At 43.5% G+C, this 15629-nt stretch overlaps 2 protein-coding genes across 2 annotated transcripts; one reads left to right on the top strand and one right to left on the bottom strand.

Moving 5' to 3' along the window:
* Positions 1-132: 132 nt before the first annotated feature.
* Positions 133-2694, bottom strand: ubl4a (ubiquitin like 4A). The gene is made up of 4 exons (XM_077601700.1): positions 2508-2694; positions 1661-1766; positions 1376-1584; positions 133-635 (listed from the first exon to the last, which is right to left on the bottom strand). Exons 1-4 carry the CDS (start codon positions 2553-2555, stop codon positions 525-527), a joined length of 474 nt encoding a protein of 157 aa, XP_077457826.1. The 5' UTR covers positions 2556-2694; the 3' UTR covers positions 133-524.
* prkg1l (protein kinase cGMP-dependent 1, like) lies at positions 2018-15404 on the top strand. Its single transcript, XM_077601697.1, has 20 exons — positions 2018-2036; positions 3814-4269; positions 4356-4470; positions 4640-4806; positions 6137-6250; positions 8467-8572; positions 8688-8751; positions 8857-8934; positions 9689-9780; positions 9849-9914; positions 10000-10077; positions 11125-11245; positions 11309-11448; positions 12520-12609; positions 12687-12828; positions 12899-13062; positions 13673-13795; positions 13877-13939; positions 15005-15071; positions 15143-15404. Exons 2-20 carry the CDS (start codon positions 4077-4079, stop codon positions 15227-15229), a joined length of 2070 nt encoding a protein of 689 aa, XP_077457823.1. The 5' UTR covers positions 2018-2036; positions 3814-4076; the 3' UTR covers positions 15230-15404.
* The last annotated feature ends 225 nt before the right edge of the window (positions 15405-15629 follow it).

Raw genomic sequence — 15629 nt, 5'->3', positions numbered from 1 at the left:
CCGGCAAATAGGAAATACAAGCACAGGGAGAACGCGATTGGTCGGCGTGTGGTGGAAGCCGCGCCCCCAACATGTGTTCGTAATTAACCTCCACATGAAATGCGTCTTTGTAAACACACGAGGACACAAAAACATGTTCTATCTCATTTTTTAATATCCAAGTATAAACAGAATATTTACAATTCAATCAATATGCATTTATTATCAACAAAGAAAATGCGATGCCTCGTCTCTGAACAACACGCATCACCCGAACGTTGTAAATAAATATTGCCAGAGACAAAGTCGTGTTCCCGGGAGCTGTAAATCATAAGACCAACGCCATGAATGGTGCCTCTGTCTTCAAATATTTTCATTTTGTCCTTCGACGTTACACAAGCATGAACGAGAGATAAGAGCAACTCTCTCCGAGAAGTCTCGAAACTCGCTCGACGACCAGTTACACTCAACACTAGAAGCGTCACGTTTGAAGCATCTTGAAAGATTATCACGAGGGAACTTCCGGGGTTTGCTTCTCCCTTTAGTTAGTCCATGTACGCCGACGTGTCCATGCCGTCCACCTCGGGGTGAAGCAGCCTGCCGGCCAAGCGCTCGATGTCGTCCAAGCTGAGTTGTCGTAGCGAACGTTCGTAATCCTTCAAAAAATAAAAAAACATGGAGTATAAGTCACAGTTGTTTGTGTAATTTGTGCAATTATACTTCAGAGACTAAAACGGCATTCTGTATTTCAATGTAACTCATCTACAATATACAACTTTTGAAAATTTTTAACATTATAATCACCATGAATACATCTCGCCTATTAAGAGTTATTCATTTTTTTAATATGTGTGGGATGTTAAAAAAAAAAAAACATTTTTCTGTGCTATAGTGGTACACGGTCGATTGGTCGCCGGTCTTTTGGTTGCCGGTCTTTTAGTCGCCCGGAAGGTTATTGATAATTACCATTTAAATGGTTGCTCAAATTCCCTAAATACAAACTGCAAATGACTATTTAGTCATACTTAATGCCCTAGTAATTATTAGGCTAAAGAAAAGGTCCAAATTTCCCTGACTTTTATTGTTTTTTGTTAGAGAACTTGTTAAGACCCTGACGGACGTCGCTTCTTAAAGGGACAACGCATGTAAATACAAAATCTTCTACACTCACACGTCAGCTCAATGAAAGTGCTCATGGCCATTGTTGGCTTTTATTGATGCGTAGACCGTCTTGTTTTACCTTGTTTTGTCGCCGGCCTTTTGGTCGCCGGTCTTTTGGTCGCCCGGACCGCGACAACGGGCGACCAAAAGACCGGCGACCAATCGACCACACACGGCTATAGAACAGCGTAATCCGCTTTTTGGCAGTTAATTGAATTACTCGCCAAACATCTACCTTAATCAGCTGTTCATGGACTTTTGCAGCATCTCCAGGACTGAAATGTTTTGCAAGAATGGTGGATACGCTCTGCCAGACTCCCCCTCGCGCCGCAACGCCGCTACCGCCGGCCGTCCCTGAAGCTCCGTTCCTCTCTCCCACGGGTCGGACCACCAGATTTAACTTGGCTTCTGGCCCAATGGAGTAGTCGCTCAGTCTGTGTTCATCTAAAAGGAGAAACGATGACCGTCGTCGTGCACCAAGCGGGTTAACGGAACGGGCGCAAAGTTAATAAAACCATACCTGCTAGCGCTTTTCCCTTATAAAGCAATCGTTGCTGATTCGCCGGGATGTTGAGTCGTTCGGACACGAGTTCTTTCACTGTGGAAACTTTCTCATCTTCAGTCACCTAATAGAAGAATATGTGCATTATGGTCAAATGACAAAAGTTTGGGGGCAATTGAAGCAGTTTGTGACATGAAACATGAAGAAAAAAATGCATTTGCAATGTTTTTTTATTACTTATTTATGTACACGCATTCTTAATACTTTTTCGCTACTTTTCATGTATATTTCGTATAAATAATCACTGTCAGCCGAGAATAGATTAGATTACATTAGATTAGATAACTTTATTCATCCCGTATTTGGGAAATTCCATTGTCACAGCAGCAAGAGGGTAAGAATGCAGACACAGGAAAATACATTTTAGACATAAATAAATAGTTAATAAATAAGTTAATAAATATGTAATTGGCCGCCTATCGACGTCAATGGCCCTGGAATATGGACGTTCACTGCTAAGTCTCTCGAACACAATCAAAACAAACAAATTACTTGGAACTATGACACCCAGTATTTAAATGCCCCGACTTGACTAGAGTTAGCTAGCGTCTTTGTCTTGCTGTTTTTGAACTTTACAACATACTATCGTGACGTAAACGGGTGACCAGCACAATTTTGAGTATTTATGAAAAGCAACCAAATCGCTACTACTTAAATTATCGGCCACGTTTTGAAAAAGCGTCTTAACTTGTGAAGGGGCTCTTCTCAAACGATTAGCGGCTAGGCGGCTATACCGGTCAGCGTTGCCGCCGCTAGTTCTACTTATCTCGGCACGTCAGCGGTAGCCTAATACGTCCTTACTTACTTGTACACTGCATTCCTTTCCCTGCAACGGCTTCACAGTAAGAATCATTTTAAAAATATGAACCAATAAACGACGCTTTCAGTGGAAATTGGGCAAGAAAATCTCCCAGCTAGTCTATGCTAAGGAAGACCAGGGCTTCTTCTTTGTTAACGGCCAATGCGCTGTTGCTGCCATCGAGCGCCCTCTGCTGGCCATGGCTTGTTACGTCACTTTAGTAAACTATACGTATTGGCCCGTGCAGTGTTTTGGAGGAAAAAACGTATAAATGATGTGCATTTGGAAAAGAATATAGTCTTTGTATGTTGCACGTGATGATTTTTAAAATGAAATGCAACATTTAGTATTGAGGTGTATTGTTTGGAAATTGTAAAGTGCAAAAAATAAAGTATGTCTGAGAGTTACATCAACATGAAATGTAACATCTGGTTGGATTCTAATCTTATTTTCTTAATGTCACAACTCTCAAACTTTCCAAACAAGGCAAACAGATGAACGTAATGAGGTCCTAGATAAGCACCGACACACCACGTTGGGTAATAAAAGACCAAAATGACTGATAGATTTATTATTAATATACTTTAACAAACAGAGAGCCATCTTTAAACATACACTAGCTACAACTTGCAAGGAAAATCACTCCCGATTCGTGTTCATCCAGGATGATTCTGAAAAACGGTATCCTCCTCTGTCCATTTAGTCGCGCCATACTCAAAACATTTAATGTACTAATCTGATTCAAACAATTACATAAGCTAACCGAATAACACCATTAAGGTAAAAAAAAACAACTGCCACAACAATCTCATATTAGATCGAAACCAAAACAACTGCGTAAGAATTTGCAGAATAATCATAATAATTTCTTTATAAGGTAAACAGACAAACATTTTTAAACAATAACGCGATTATCGCCATCTGCCGGCATCCAAGTCAAAGCAATTTATGAGTCCCTTGTAGATCTTCATTGCCAACTCAGATCAACAGTCTCGGCCTGGAACAAGGTGTCCTGTTCGGTCAATAGTCCTGAAAACAATTAACTGGACTCGAAAGCAGCTGTGGGGGAAAGTGACCTCGTGTTTACTTGGTCCCAACATAAAGCACAAATTAATTTATAGCTTTATTACCTATTAAAATGCTTAATGAACATACAGGGAGCCGTCTGTATAAAAACATCCCAGAATAAACCCAACAATGACGATGGCCCACCTGGCCGCCAGTGTTTATTACCTCCCGAGAATTGTGTCCTTTCCTCAATAGCCGATGTGACCCGCTCCCCTCTTTTTCTCATCTCATCTCATCCTCCCAGACCGGCGCTGGGATCACGTGACTGGTCGCTACCATCTCTGTCCGGCCCCCCACACCCCTCACACCCCCACGTCTGTACGCACCCGCACACCCAGAGGAGAGAGCATCCTTCCGTTCGCTGGCAGAGGACGTCCGCCGCATTCACCTGTCGAATGTCGCGGCGTCCGCCGATCGCATTTTTCCTCCGTAACTTCCCGGCCGGCGAATCCGCTCATTTTCTCAAACGCCATGACACGAGCGCAACTTGCACGCGGAAAGTAGGTCATGGGCACGCTTCGAGACCTCCAGTTCGCTTTGCAGCTAAAAATCGAGGAGCTCCGTCAAAGGGACGCCTTGATTGACGAGCTGGAACTGGAGCTGGACACCAAGGATGAACTCATTCGGAGACTTCAGGAGGAACTGGATCGATACCGAGCCTCCGCCTCCGCCGCCGTCCCGCCGGGACCTTCTCCGGCCGGTATTTGACGGCTCTTCTTTGGGTGACCTTTGCTCGTTTCGACTCACTTGCTGGAATTGTGCATTTTTTTGTTTTTGTCTCCGCAGCCTGTTCCTCTCAAAGTGAGGACCTTTTGCGAATCGCCAACAGGAAGACGATCATTTCCGAACCCTTCGCTCCCGATTTTGGGAATCTGGACACCTCGTGTGACAAGAACCTGGAGTGAGCGTACAAACATACACACACACACACACACACACAAAGCTATTTTCTACTTATAACTTTACAAACAATTGTCCTTTTTTTCCATTTCAACTGAGGACATCTATGGTCAGTCAAGGCTAAATAGACAAATGGATAACCCAGATGATTTACCCGGTGTTTTTCGCAGATGTCATAAATTGATGGAATGCGCTTTTTCGAAGAGCGACCTGTTGCGGAACCTGGACCAAGACCAAGCCAAAGCCGTGACGGCCGGCGCGCGTCCGGTGGCCGTTCACCGCGACTTCTGCGTCATCCAGGAAGGGACCTTTGGATCGCAAGCTTACATTGTGCAAGGTAAATCCTTGAATCGATGAGTACCCGGCGACCAATCCACGTGTCCCAGATCCGATCACGTGAAATGGAAATCGGGCCCGATCGAGTCGAAAAAAAATGAAGTTGAATCTTTACCTCACTTCATTTTTAATATATATCTATAATTTTTTAAATGATTTTTATTATTTATGTGTGCAATTTAGGGCGAATCTCATTGTACTTGTGTCATGACAATAAAAAGCATTAAATGGTAATTTTCCATCGTTAAAATGTTTTCGAGTTATCAGATGTAAATGTAATTGGATTGGATTGGATAACTTTATTCATCCTGTATTTGGGAAATTTCATTGTGACAGTAGCAAGAAGGTAGGGAGAATGCAGCTTTACTCTAGATCAAGGGTGTCAGACTCGGGTTGGTTCGCGGGCCGCTTTAACGTCAACTCGATTTCATGTGGGCCGGACCATTTTAGATATAATATCTAGATATTTTTTTTTATAAATGGATTAAAAGAACTGGATTAAAAGCCCTGAATATTCAGTTTTTTATAGATCTAAAACAATGTTTATTTGAGCTTTTTAAAATATATTTTTAGATTTTACCAAATGATTTTTGAACTAAAAACACAGAAAAAATGGATTAAAAAATGACAATGATTGATTTAAAAGGGGGAAATCAGGAAATGTAATATACATCTATACTCTTCATTTGAATTTGATCCTAAAACAAAAAGTTGGCACTCATGATTTAATTACTCGGGCCGCACAAAATGAGGCGGCGGGCCAGATTTGGCCCCAGGGCCGCCACTTTGACACCTGTGATATAGACCTCAGAGTTATCGGATCGCGACCCAGAAAAAAAACCGTAATTCTTATTCTAGATCAGGGGTATGGAACCTATGGCTCGAGAGCCACATGCGGCTCTTTCGGTGGGTGCATCTGGCACTTCGCTAACCTGTGAGCTAAAATGTGGAACCCGCTGGTGACAGAACTGAGATATTACATCGAGAACTGCTTTAGTCTTCTTTTTTTGCATTAGACTCTGCTAGAATGCATAATCTCATTGATTAGCAACTGCATAAGAATGTTGTCAAAAGTATGCTTTTTTCCACTTTCAAAGTGGTGAAATTACTAAAATAAAAGACACCCATTTATACATGTATTTTGACTTTTAAATTCGGAGTATGGCTCTCAAGGAATAACATTAGAAAATATGAATTGTTTAGGGCTCCCTTCGTCAAAAAGGTTCCCGGCCCCTGGTCTAGATTCTCAATTCCCAATTTCTCGGACGTCTTGATACCGTTTGGTGAATTAAGAGCACGATAACACAGCCTGAGCCTGCGCTTTGTGGCAGAGGGCAAACTGGACGTGACCAAAGATGGACACAAATTGCTAACCTTGGAAGCGGGGGACGTCTTCGGAGAAGTGGCGCTGCTCTACGACTGCAGACAGATCTACACCGTCACAGGTAAGCCGGCCTGGGCCATAATTTGATATTTTATGGCAAGTTATTCCAAAAGTAGCCCATTTTTTTCCAAAAAGGACACGTCATTGAATCGATTATTCCATGCCTTTGTATATTAGTGGGCTGGCGAAAATATGAGCCAGATCCACTGGGGCTTTGTCACAGAGGGAATATACGGCTGCTGATTGGACGATAGCTCTTCTCGTGAAAAAAATGTCACAAAACGGTCTCATTTCATCTCATCTCATCTTCCTCTGCTTATCCGAGATGGGGTCGCCCAGACTTCCCTCTTCCCAGCCACTTCATCTGACTTCCCGAGGCGTTCCGGGGCCACCCGGGAGATATCTTTCTCCCCAGCGCGTCCTAAGTCGGCCATGTGGCCTCCTCCCAGTGAGACGTCTCCGGAACACCTCACCAGGGAGGCGTCTAGGGGGCATTCTAACCAGATTTCCGAGCCAACTCATGTGGCTCCTCTCCATCAGAACTATATTCTGAGCGTATCACCTTTAAGGGAGGTATCAAGACTTGCAGGCGACTAGGGGCCAACCTAATCAGATACCCGAGCCAACTCATCTGGCTCCTCTTGATCCAGAGAAGCCCCAACTCTATTCTGAGCTTCTCACCTTATCTCTAAGGCAGCTGTCAAGAGAGGGAGGCATCTGCGCGGCATCTTAATCATATGCCCGAGCCAACTCATCCGTCTCCTCTCGATCCGGAGAAGCACCAAATGTATTCTGAGCGTCTCACCTTATCTCTAAGGGAGCTATCAAGACAGGGAGGCGTCTAGGGGGAATCAAAATCAGATACCCGAGCCAACTCATCTGGATCCCCTCGATCCAAAGAAGCCCCACTCTATTCTGAGCTTCTCACCTTATCTCTAAGGCAGCTATCAAGACAGGGAGGCGTCTAGGGGGCATCCTAATCATATGCCCGAGCCAACTCACTAGGCTCCTCTTGATCCAGAGATCCACCAACTGTATTCTGAGCTTCTCGTCCTATTTCTAAGGCAAAGTTTGGACACACTGCAGAGGAAACTTATTTCAGCAGCTTGTATCTGGGATCCAAAAACATGGTTTCCCCTAAAAAACACAAAATGGCAATTTTACAAATGGGATTTGCTTTCATATCATGACAGTGACCCCAACTCTGCCTTGCTAAAATTGAAAGGCAACTCTTGTTTGTCCTTTTTATCTGGCTATCGCTAGCGACGCCCTGACAAGGCACGGGCATCCTCGCCCGTCTGTAATAGATCTTTTTATTCCATCGCCGCCAAAAGTGTTTGTCTGCCATTTGCGATCTGGACAGATGGAATGAAATGTCACCTTTGGGAAGATCACATTAGCATAACGCCGCAATCTAATCTAAACACGGCGCGGCGGTAAACCGTCTGCCGGGTAAATGTTACGTTAGAACGGCCACGAACGCTGACGGGGAGAAATGAAACAAGATGGGAATTTCATTTGAAGAAGTTTGGGAATTTGAAATTGGAAGAACGGGTTCATCGAGTCACGGTGGACGTCATTTAGACGCTTCATACATCGTTATTTATGCACACACTAATTATAGTCAAGGGAATAAGATCTATTAATAATGTCTAGAGCGGCCGGGTGGACGAGTGGTTCGTCTGTCGGCCTCACAGTTCTGAGGTCGAGGGTTCGAACCCAGCTTCGGATCTTCCGCTGTGAAGTTTGCATGTTCCCTGCGTGGGTTTTCTCTGGGTACTGCGCACATTTCAAAAACATACAAGTTGGGCTAGCTGGTCAAAAATGCTAAATTGTCCCTAGCTGTTTATGATTGGCAGTTTCTCTCATTGTGCCCTACGATTGGCTGGCCACATATTCTGGAGGTCCCCTGCCTGTTAGGCTCTAGCACCCCCCGTCACCCTACTCCACTTTCCTCCCACATCCCAAAAAACATGCATGCTAGGCTAATTGTAGGCTAAATTGTCCCTAGCTGTGAGTGATTAGCGGTTTAGCCCTTTGAGGCCTGCGATTAGCTAGCCAAAAATTTCTGGGTGTCCCATGCCTGTTAGGCTCTAGCACCCCCCGTCACCCTACTCCACTTTCCTCCCACATCCCAAAAAACATGCATGCTAGGCTAATTGTAGGCTAAATTGTCCCTAGCTGTGAGTGATTGGCGGTTTAGCCGAATGTGGCCTGCGATTAGCTAGCCAAAAGTTCTGGGTGTCGTGATAGGCTCTGTCCCATTTTGGTCCTCAGCCCAGTTGGACAGCAAACTGTGGGTGATCGAGCGCAAGAGTTACCAGACCACGCTCATGCGGAGCGGGCGAGACCGACTCGCTCGGACGTCGGCGCTGCTGAGCAGGTGAAGCGCCGCTAAATACCTGGCCATCGGGCCATTGTTTTTAACGTTGAAATGACGCAGTTTTGATCTTTGGGAACGTGAATCAAAATAACGTTGAATGCGTGTGTCCCCGCAGCGTTCCCTCTCTGCTGTCCTTGCCAAAGGACGCCATCTTGAAGATGTGCGATCTCATGGAAGAGGTACACGTTTTTCAGTTTGAAAGTAAACAAGCAGCCGGTCGGCCATTTTTCAATCCCACCGCTGACCTTCAAATGTTTTTTTCCGTCTTTTTCGGCTCTCCGCAGGCTCGCTACGCTCAAGGCGACTACATCGTTCGACAAGGCGTCCCCGGGGACACCTTTTATATCATTGACAAAGGCCAGGTAGGGCTGGTTAGGGGCCAAAGGTCATTTCACTCATTTCCCTAGAATGGCAGAGAACAAAAATCAATCAAATATCATTGTTTATTTATCTTAAATATAGATTGTGTGCTTTGTCTTGCCCAATTGGCTGGTTACCGATTCAGGGTGTACCCTGCCTGGTGCCCGTAGTTGGCTGGAATAGGCTCCAGCACCCCCCGCGACCTTTTGTGTGGATTAATAGTTCAGAAAATGAATGAATGAATGAATAACATTATGTACCTAAATTCAGTGCTCAAAATGTAGCTTGCCCTTTGCCCTTTTTGGGATTAAATTGTGTTTTGGACGCTTGGATTCAAGTTAAAACTTGACTTTATATTGGTCTTCTATCATGTGAAATCATCAACTAGAACACAGGTGTCAAAGTGGCGGCCCGGGGGCCAAATCTGGCCCGCCGCATCATTTTGTGTGGCCCGGAAAAGTAAATAATGAGTGCTGACTTTCTGTTTTAGGATCAAATTAAAATGAAGATTATAGATGTATATTATATTTCCTGATTTTCCTCCATTTAAATCGATAATTGCATTTTTTTAAATCCATTTTTTCTGTGTTTTAGTTCAAAAATCATTTGGTAAAATCTAGACAATTGGGAATATAATTTTTTTTAAAAAAGTGCGCCCCAAAATGGATGGCGCCCTGGGCGGTCGCCCTCATTGCCCCTCGCAAAAACCGGCCCTGACGGCGGTCACCTTTTGCTTTTTTGGGGGGGGTCGGGCAGGTCATCGTCACCGAAAAGAAGGCGGGAGACGAAGAACGAGTGGTTTCTCAGCTCTCGGAGAGACAGTGGTTCGGGGAAAAAGCTTTGTGGGGGTAAGATGGGCGACCGCTCACGTTGGCGTCTCGCTCTTTTCCCACAATTCCATTGTCTCCTCGTTTAGGGAGGAAGTACGCGCCGGGAACGTGATGGCGGCCAGCGACGTGGCCTGTCTCCTCATTGGACGAGAGTAAAAGGCTTCACCGGGAACGCTCTGGGAAATACGGATTCCTGCAAAAGCATCCGGGGTGGATTTTTTTTCTTCTCTTTTCCAGGACTTTTCGAGACGTTATTGGAGAGACGGTTTTGGAAAGCAGTCCCGAGGGACAACAAAACACGGCACGTAAAGACCAGTAAGGAGAAGTTCAGTCCAGAATTCACCGAAACCTCGGAAAGGAGCCAATTCGGAACTTCAGAATTTGGGTTTTTCTTCCCAGGCCGCCGTCGTTAAAGTCACAATTGAGCCTTGCGGGATTAAATGTCCTTCAACCAGCATAAATAATCATGATAAATAAATAAAAAACAACGAAAAAAAAATAATCATAAATAAATAATGAAGAATTAATAATAAGAAATATTAATAAGAAATAATTAATAATAATAAGAAATAATTAATCATAATAAGAAATAATTAATAGTAAGAAATAATAATAAGAAATAATTATTAATAATAAGAAATAATTAATAATAAGAAATAATAATAAGAAATAATAATAATAAATAATTAATAATAATAAATAATTAATCATAAGAAATAATAATAATAAATAATTAATCATAAGAAATAATAAGGAATAATTAATCATAATAATTAATCATAAGAAATAATAATAGGAAATAATTAATAATAAGAAATAATTAATAATAAGAAATAATTAGTAATAAGAAATACTTAATAATAAGAAATAATGAATAATAAGAAATAATGAATATTAAGAAATAATGAATAATAAGAAATAATTAATAATAAGAAATAATTAATAATGAAATAAATAATCAACATAACATTACCTGGTGGTTAGCGCGCCAGCCTCACAGTCCTGGGGTCATGGGTTCGATCCCAGGTCGGTTCTCACTGTGTGGAGTTTGCAGCTTCTCCCTGGGCTTACGTGGATTTTCTCCAGATACTCCAGTTTCCTCCCAGATACCTAAAACATGCATGCTAGGCTAATTGTAGGCTAAATTGCCCCTAGCTACGAGTGATTGTTTGTTTGTCTCTCCATACCCTGCAATTGGCTGTCCGCCGATTCAGGGCGTCCCCCTTTGTTGCCCGTAATGAGCTGGGATCGGCTCCAGCACCCCCCCAGGACTGAGAAAATGGATGGCTAGCATGGAAAACAGGTGGTCTTTCATGTCACCCTAATTGAAAAACACCCTTACTTTGTTGGACTGGTGAGCAGGTCGGAAGACAAGGAAGCCATCGCCGCCGCTGCCGCCACCGCCTTCCTCTCATCCTCCATCCTGAGCGATTTCCAGATCGTCGGCACTTTGGGGGCGGGGACCTTCGGACACGCCGACCTGGTGAGCCTGCCGACCTTCCCGCCTTCTGCCGCCTGGCCTGATGCTTCCTTCCCGCTTTTCTAGGTGCGACACAAGAAGAACAGCAAGACGGTTTTTGCCATGAAGGTCCTGGACAAGAAGGCCATCCTCCAAAACAACTTACGAGAGAATGTTCTGAGAGAGCGCAACGTTCTCATGGATTCTTCCTGCCCGTTCCTCGTCAGGTGAGGACACTTTTATGGATATGGTTTTGTTAACTCGCCTAGTGCAAGGGTGTCAGACTCGAGTTGGTTCACGGGTCGCTTTAACGTCAACTTGATTTCACTGGGCCGGACCATTTTAGATATAATATTTAGATTTTTTTAAATAAATGGATTAAAAGAACTGGATTAAAATCCTTGAATATTCAGGTTTTTTTACAGATCTAAAACAATGTTTATTTGAGCTTTTTTTTATATTTTTAGATTTTACAAAATGACTTTTGAACTAAAAACACAGAAAAAATGGATTAAAAAATGACAATGATTGATTTAAAAGGGGGAAAATCAGGAAATGTAAAATACATCTATACTCTTCATTTGAATTTGATCCTAAAACAGAAAGTCGGCACTCAAGATTGACTTTCCCGGGCCGCACAAAATGATGCGGCGGGCCAGATTTAGCCCCCGGGCCGTCACTTTGACACCTGTGGCCAAGTGGCTGTGTTTTGGTAGTTAGTAAACTCTTTAAAAGGCCAGTATGGATTTTGAATTTTTAAAATTTTATTTTTTTATATTAATATATATTTTTATTAAAAATAATGTACTTTAAAAAATCCCATACAAAAGTTGTTATACGGCGTACACAGTTTGGAATGATCAAAAAATGTATTAAATAGGGGAAAATATATAAATTGACAGGCATGCGATCCTCATGAGAACTCTCAAATAAACGGGATTATATTAGACAGACACGGTTTGATGAGACAATTAGAAACACCTGGGCGGCACCAGTGACGTCGGGGGAGGGGAAACAAGTGAACTCCATGGGCAATCTCACAATCAGGTCACACCGGGGGAAAAGCCTAGCCTACAAATGCTAACTAAACCCCCAAAAGCTAACACCTCACGATGACTGCCCTATAAAAGCTTAGAAAAAAAAATGCTGTCAGGAAAAAGAAGCCACAAAATGAAGGTTGTATGAGTTTAGCTTTGTGGACGAAAAAGCAATTATTTTAAATTCACTGCAAAATGTGCTTATAACATGCTTGTATTAAAAAGAGATAAAGAAAAGAGCGTGCCTTTTGTTGTTCCAAGGTTGCACGGAACCTTCCGCGACGCCGAGCGGCTCTTCATGCTGACGGAGGCTTGTCTCCATGGCGATCTCTACGGTTCGCTCAAAGACAAGTACGTCTTTCCTTTCACGGCGGAGGGCGAGCGCGACCTCGGAAGTCACCCCCGCGGGTCGGCGCTCCGCTCCGCAGAGTCCGTCTGGACGAGAGTGCCGCCAAGTTCCTGGCGGCTTGCGTCACGCAGGCCTTGAGCTTCCTTCACGCTCGAAACGTGGTCTACAGAGACGTCAAGCCCGAGAACGTCCTGCTGGACGAACGGGGGTACGCCAAACTGGTAAGCGGCGGGATTCGGACCCACGCCCGACCTAGAGACGCTAACCGTGACTGTCTTTGTTCTCCACCAGGCGGGATCCAAATGTTTGAAGAAGATTGAGGTGGGGAAGAAAACGTACACTTTTTGCGGGACTTTGGGCTACATGGCCCCGGAAGTCATCTCCAATCAGGGCCATGGTGTCGCCGTGGACTTTTGGTCTTTGGGGGTTCTTGTGTTTGAGCTCCTGACTGGCACGTGAGTTTTTGTGGAGCCAAATGTGATCTGAGAGCGTATCCATTCATATGCTAGGAATTTCCTGTTGATTTGGAGTCACTTCCTGTTCATTTTGGGGCATTTACAGGTCATTTCCTGTTGATCTTGAGTCACATCATGTTCATTTTGGGGCAAATATCGATTATTTCCTGTTGATTTTGAGTCACTTCCTGATTATTTCAAGGCAATTACCGATCATTTCCTGTTGATCTCCAGTCACTTCCTCTTCATTGACCCAAAATGAACAGGAAACGTAAAATGGAAACAGGAAATGACAAAAAAAAAGCGACCGTGGATGGCCACTGGCGTCCAATCCGTTCGAAGCGAGAAGTCATCCGCAATCCAAGCTTGACCGGACGTTTGGTCGCCCGGACGTTTGGTCGCCCGGGTGAATATAATTTTGAGAGCTGGTTTCAACAGTAAACTCTGTCATGTTGTCAAAAGTCCGGCGACCAAACGTCCGGGCGACCAAACGTCCGGCGACCGAACGTCCGGCGACCAAACGTCCGGCGACCAAACGTCCGGCGACCAAACGTCCGGCGACCAAACGTCCGAGTACCCAATCCAAGTATGATACCGTCCGTTTGTCCAGACTGCCCTTCGACAGCGCGGACCCGATGAGGCTCGTGAGCCAGAGCGCTGGCGGCATGGATGACGTGGATTTTCCCAAGGCCGTGGGCGGGACCGCCTCTGGCCTCATCAAGGAACTGTGCAGGTGGGGGGAGCGGGAGGGTCGGCGCCGCCGATGAGGCAACGCCAAACGTGTAATGATTTTCACGTCTTCTCCGTTGCCAAGGCGCCGTCCCTCCGAGAGGCTGGGGAGCGGAAGAAATGGGGCCAAGGACATTCGAAAGCACAAGTAAGATCCAGGGGGCGGAGTTAGTGAGACGGCTTCCATCGCTCCAGGGGGCGGAGTTAGGAGGAGTTAGTGCAAGGGTGTCAAACACGGGTTTGTTCGCGGGCCGCAATAACATCAACTCGATTTCATGTGGGCCGGACCATTTTAGATATAATATTTAGATTTTTTTTTAAATTGGATTATAAGAACTGGATCAAAATCCCTAAATATTCAGTTTTTTTATAGATATAAAACTGTTTATTTGAACTTTTTTTTCTTAGTAAGGGAAAACATCTAATAATCTTTTGTTTTTCATTTCAAATGGAAACAATTAAAAAAATATAGATATTCAATATTAAAGTGGAAAACCAAAAATATTGTTATATATTTATTTTTAGATTTTCCAAAATGCTTTTTGACCTAAAAACACCAAAAGAAAAAAAATGGATAAAAAATTGCAATTATTGATTTAAAAAGGGGAAAATCAGGAAATATAATATACATCTATAATCTTACAAAATGATTTTTGAACTAAAACACAGAAAAAATAGATTAAAAAATGACAATTATTGAGTTAAAAGGGGGAAAATCAGGAAATTTAATATACGTCTATACTCTTCATTTGAATTTGATCCTAAAACAGAAAGTTGGCAATTACGATTGACTTACTTGGGCCGCACAAAATGATGCGGCGGGCCAGATTTGGCCCCCGGGCCGCCACTTTGACACCTGTGAGTTAGTGGGACTGTTTTCATCGCTCCAGGGGGCGGAGTTAGCAAGACTATTTTCATCGCTCCAGGGGGCGGAGTTAGTAGGACCACTTTCATCGCTCCAGGGGGCGGAGTTAGAGTGATAAAATAAATATTAAAAATTTTAAGTTAGTTTTGTTGAACCCATTCACAAATTAAGCCCTTTTTCATCCTTGCAGGGAACTCATTACCTACCATTGACAGTCCAGGACGTCAATTCATTTGAACTGGTAGGGGCCAATGTTCATGGGGCCCTCCCAGTCCAAATAGATTGGACAGCTATCGGCGTCACTGACAGTCCAAATGGGAAATAAATCAATTCAATGTCTTTCATTAGATGGTTTGAAGGATTCAACTGGGATGGACTAAGTAGAAGAACCCTAAATCCACCGTTCTGCCCAAAAGTAAGCATTCCGGGTTTTGAAGTGACCACATTAAACAAGTTCTCATTTGTGTGTGGATTTGTCTTTTCCAGGTTCAACACATTTGGAACAACAGCGGGAAATACGGCCATTATGCCGGAAACCCGGAGGAGCAATGTGAAATATGGGAGGACTTCTGATGGAGAAACTTCATTTTGACCTTTGTCGACATTGCAAATTCACTCGCTGCCTGTCATAGCTTCTTCTATTTAGTATATTTGATATTATCAGCAGATATTGTGTAACATTATTTTGTAAGTGGAAACAACAACAACAACATGTGATTTAGTGATGCAATAAACAGCTTTCTCTCAATATTTGACTTTTTAATTGGGATAGTTCTCCAAAATATGACGGTGACGACAGGATTTGGCTCCATCCTGCTGTCAAGTAAAAATGGAAAAAACATACAGGAAGTCTTTTCTTTCGAATTCATATTTTGCATGTCCATCATTGACTAAAAATGACCATTAAAAAGAAGAATTAGCATTTTTTATGACTTGTAACAAATGACTGACTTCCACTTTGTCCCTCACTGGC

Source organism: Stigmatopora argus, chromosome 5 (genome assembly GCF_051989625.1).
Source record: "Stigmatopora argus isolate UIUO_Sarg chromosome 5, RoL_Sarg_1.0, whole genome shotgun sequence".
Classification (NCBI taxonomy): domain Eukaryota; kingdom Metazoa; phylum Chordata; class Actinopteri; order Syngnathiformes; family Syngnathidae; genus Stigmatopora; species Stigmatopora argus.
Note: the sequence above shows the minus strand (reverse complement) of the source record. Positions and strands in the feature narration are given on the sequence as shown.